The 4,407-nt window shown below is 33.7% G+C and overlaps 1 protein-coding gene across 1 annotated transcript; it reads left to right on the top strand.

Annotated features, from left to right (window-relative positions):
- The first annotated feature begins 839 nt into the window (after positions 1-839).
- On the top strand, positions 840-3,012 carry LOC135118898 (uncharacterized). Its single transcript, XM_064041988.1, has 4 exons — positions 840-1,958; positions 2,061-2,135; positions 2,381-2,537; positions 2,843-3,012. Exons 1-4 carry the CDS (start codon positions 1,221-1,223, stop codon positions 3,010-3,012), a joined length of 1,140 nt encoding a protein of 379 aa, XP_063898058.1. The 5' UTR covers positions 840-1,220.
- The last annotated feature ends 1,395 nt before the right edge of the window (positions 3,013-4,407 follow it).

Raw genomic sequence — 4,407 nt, 5'->3', positions numbered from 1 at the left:
CACACGATGTTCTAAATTCAAATCACTTTGCCGCTCTAGAGGATAAAAACGACTTTTGCGCTCAGATATCAAAGGGTAAAACTACACTTTCCGAGATGGTGGGATGAAAAAATCTTTATTTTTAATTTATGTTAAAGTAGTTATTCATTTATTTCGATAAAATATAAAACCCGTATTATTTCATATCATGAAAAAATATTGAAAAACCATCGAAACCAACAAACAAAATACAATATCGGAGCGAATTCGATATCCGGAAACCAGTGAGTCCCATTAACTGGACAACGAATAGGTATATTTTTTTATCAGTAACAAAAATCCAGCTTGGTTGAACACTTCAATATCCATTACCGCATGACAGGCGCTGCAGTGCTATGCAAACAGTCGCGACAGCGCCTCGTCAGCGCTGCAGCGGTGCAAGGCAGCGGCTTAAACTTGCTGTAACGCTTTATTGTATGAATCATGCCTCTGGTTGGTAATTTGGTTGAGATTGAGAAGAGATAGGTGAAAATGTAAGTAGCCTGTGACCTGTGGTTTCTTAAGAAATTGTAATAAAGGCACCGGCTTACTGCCCTGCTTTATTGTATGAATGATACCTTTAGTTGGTATATATAGGCTGAGATTGAGAATAGGTAGGTAGGTGAAGATGGAAGTAGCTTGTTACCGATTTCTTAAGAAGTTGAACAAAATCTCATTACTTATACGTGATTCATATAAAAGTGATTTGCAATAAATAAATTGCCATGTTTTTACTTTTTGGTTACATTTGAACAACTTTCTTCTCAATATATATGAACAAGTTTGTCTTAAGTTTTAAAAAAATGTGCACATGAAATGATGTGCTCTTTTTAAAAGCGCGCGTCGCTACAACCCGTTACAGTAATATCTGGCCGCTATTAATTTTGCACCACAACGCTACGGTTGATGAGCTCTCAACCGAGCTCAGCTAAAATAATTAACAATGTCTCGATTATTGTGGTTTTGTCCTCATCATTATTTTCAGCTAAAGCGCACTTTATTATATTAGACTACAGGGTTATTTCCAATGCAAACAATTAATTTAAAACCATCACTTTCATTAGACAATTTGATTAAAAACAAACATCTGATTGTATCATTACTTAACGACTTTTACAAACAGTGTAGTAGTTTACGTTCTACGCGACAGACGCACACAGCTCATCTATCGATAATAACAACTTGTTTGAAAACAGTTCAAAATGAGAAAACTGAATCTCACTCCGTTAAAGTATCTTTTGATCATAGAGAATTTGACGTGTGTGTTCAGAAATTATTTGTGTCTAAGAAAATGCACGCGTTGTCTCGTTACCATCTGGGTAGTTTTCGAAACGGGTCACATGTTCTTTAATGTTTACTACAATATCGTGCACGGACAAAATGCAGAATTAAAAGCTCAGCGGATATATTTCTTCTCTTCAACAGCATTCTCCATATACGTCATGACATCCTCGTTATATTTCTCGAAAAGATTTTACAAACTGCTCTCAAATTTTGACGAATTTTACAATATTTTCGAAGATGATGTTTACAATAAAAAAATGAAAAGAGCACAAAAAGTTATGATATGGATGGTGGTTTTATTTTGTGGTATAAAATTATTAGTCTTTTATATAATGCAAGTAAAGTCAGAGGATTTGGAAAATGGATTGGTTTCTAACACTGTATCGGAGTACAGCGTCACCGTGAATGATTTTCGCTACATATTCCAGTATTTTATATTGGATTGTATTTTGTTGATTGTGGCCGAGCAGCTGCGAGCTATCTCGCGATCAATAGACAGCGAGTTGTCCACTATGATGGAAAATCAGAGGAATGTCGGACACGTGGAAGGACTGCCTCGTGTTGTGTTAAATTACGAGAAGATAAACAAATGGGCGCAAGCATACGAGAGTATTAACGAGAGCACACACTTGTGCAACTCAATGTTCAGTGTACAGGTAAATGAAAATGACACAAATTAAGCGCCAAATAAGTTCTGTTATTTTTTTGGTTTTTTTTTATGTGGTTGTAAACTAAAATATTAATATGTTTTGTTTCAGTTGACTATCATGCTGTTGATAGTGACCGCGTATTACATAATATTGTTGTATTCCATTGCTATCATAACCGTCGAGGTATGTATAAATTTTATAGTGCATGTGCATATTACAATAAATACAAATAAGGGAAGAAGATGAATTAAATCAAATGGTTTGATAAAAAGAATATCAATCGTTTTATCCGTTTGATATAAACTGAAACGCCGTTGAACCGAATATTTGACTTAAGTATACTTAATATACTTACAACGTATATACTTTTCATAGAAAAAATCGGACACAAATACTTTACCTATTTATTTAAATGTGGCTCTTCACAGGGTGTTCACACGGTGAAGACGCTGGTGATGAACCTGTTCTCGATGTCAGTGTTCCTGCTGGCGCTGCTGGTGATATCCCGCGCTGGACAGAAGATACAGAACAGTTCACAACAGCTGCGACAGAGATTGTGCGAGCTCTGTGTGCATACGCTTGGAAGTAAGTCTAGCTTTTCATTTTGTTTCTTTTTTTTAAGAATGTGATATTTTTTAGAAAAAAACTTTCTTTACAACACTGCTATAGAAGGCAATCTTTGTACCTAATATAAAAATCTCACTCATTAATAATTATGCCATATTCGTGCCTCAATGGCACTTCGAGAATTACTTATTAAAAATGGTATTAGCCTTGACAAGACCAAATCAAAGTCCTGCCTTTGAATCACATAAAAAGAATAGGGGCAAAAAGTTATCATGCACGCCTTAATAAAATATATCCCTATAGCCAAAACGCCTTATTTCTAGATGAAGAATACTACAAACTAGCGAAAGATCTGCTCCGCTGCGTGCGCACGCGGCCCGTCCGGATCCACGTGTTCGGCACTTTGGACGTCAACATGTCAATGCTACCTTCCATCGTCGTCTTATTTACTTCCTACACAGTTATAGCACTGCAGTTCAATAATGTATTGTAAATGGACTTGTAAAATCTACTTTGATTATTGTAATAGGGCACGATTTTCATTTCATTATGCACATTTTTCTGATCTTGGATGATTCTGATGTTTGGCATTTTTTCGTATTCCACTTAATTTCGATTTTAAGATGAACTTGGTAACATGTTTTAAGAATCGACAAATAACTTATCTACAAATAGAAATGAAAAACAAAAATAGACTACACAGCTAGAACGGTGGTTCTTTGGACTGAGGGTAAAAAACAAAAGTACTTTTTTTTGTAGATGTCAAGTTTTGCAGTCAACAAATCAGCAGTTTAAAGTATGCGTTAAATTGACAATGCAAATAATAATTAACAGAATTAATATTCTGGTTAAATAATTCAAAACTAATTTCCTGAATTTTGTATTTAACATTTTAATAATTAAAAGATTTTGAAACAAATCCGGATTGTAGGCTACTGACAGTTTTCAATATCATATTTGTGTGAATTATTAATTAATTATGAATAATTACGCAGTATTTCATTATTGTACTTGTTTAACGATTTGTTACATAATTCCGCTTACTACTCATTATTTGCCATAATTTTTGACTAGTCTCCATTCTCCTATTATATCTGTGTATGTATATTCAAATATAATAACAAATAATTAACGCTTAATTTTAAAATAAAATATTTATAAAAATAATCACTTGTATTCTTTCAAACCTTCACATAATAACTGTATAGAATTTCATTCAAAATAAAAGGACAATCGATCACCAACAATATATGAAAACATTGTAGTAATATGAAATCAAGCCAACAAATTCATAGGAAGGATTCCATACGAACCTCTTTGTCAAAGTGTTTCCTTGACTTCGGGAAATATCTTTAATCAATCAACTACATAAGTACGTAGGCTCGCGTCTGATCAAAGTAAAGTTCCGCTTGTTCATCAGTTCTAGTTTACCGTCAGCACTCACCCCTATCCGTAGATTGAGTCTGCCTTATACCTTCCATTTATTTTTTGTACAAGTAAGTATTATTTACTCACACGACACTTTGAAAGAACTTTCTTCTTTTGGGTGGTTAAAATACTTTTCATTGCACACATTACATTCATTTAGTTACTGATAAATACTCACGAATGTAATACCCTCTTCTTTATTTTTATTTCAAATCTTTCTACCAACATAAGAAACCTCACATCTAAGAACTGCGAATGGTGAAAGCCGAAAAATAAACAGTCAGAACCATTCATTTGAAGTTTAATAACACATCATCATAATTAATTTCCGTAAAAAGTGTACTTTTATAAAGGTTATCTATTTTCTTCTAAATATACAATTTTCCACAATAACAGAAAACATATACTTCGCGAAGTTTTTATAAATCAGTGCTCCAATAAAGCACTCATTCGATGAACT

The sequence above is a fragment of the Helicoverpa armigera genome, chromosome 2 (genome assembly GCF_030705265.1).
Source record: "Helicoverpa armigera isolate CAAS_96S chromosome 2, ASM3070526v1, whole genome shotgun sequence".
Lineage (NCBI taxonomy): Eukaryota > Metazoa > Arthropoda > Insecta > Lepidoptera > Noctuidae > Helicoverpa > Helicoverpa armigera.
Note: the sequence above shows the minus strand (reverse complement) of the source record. Positions and strands in the feature narration are given on the sequence as shown.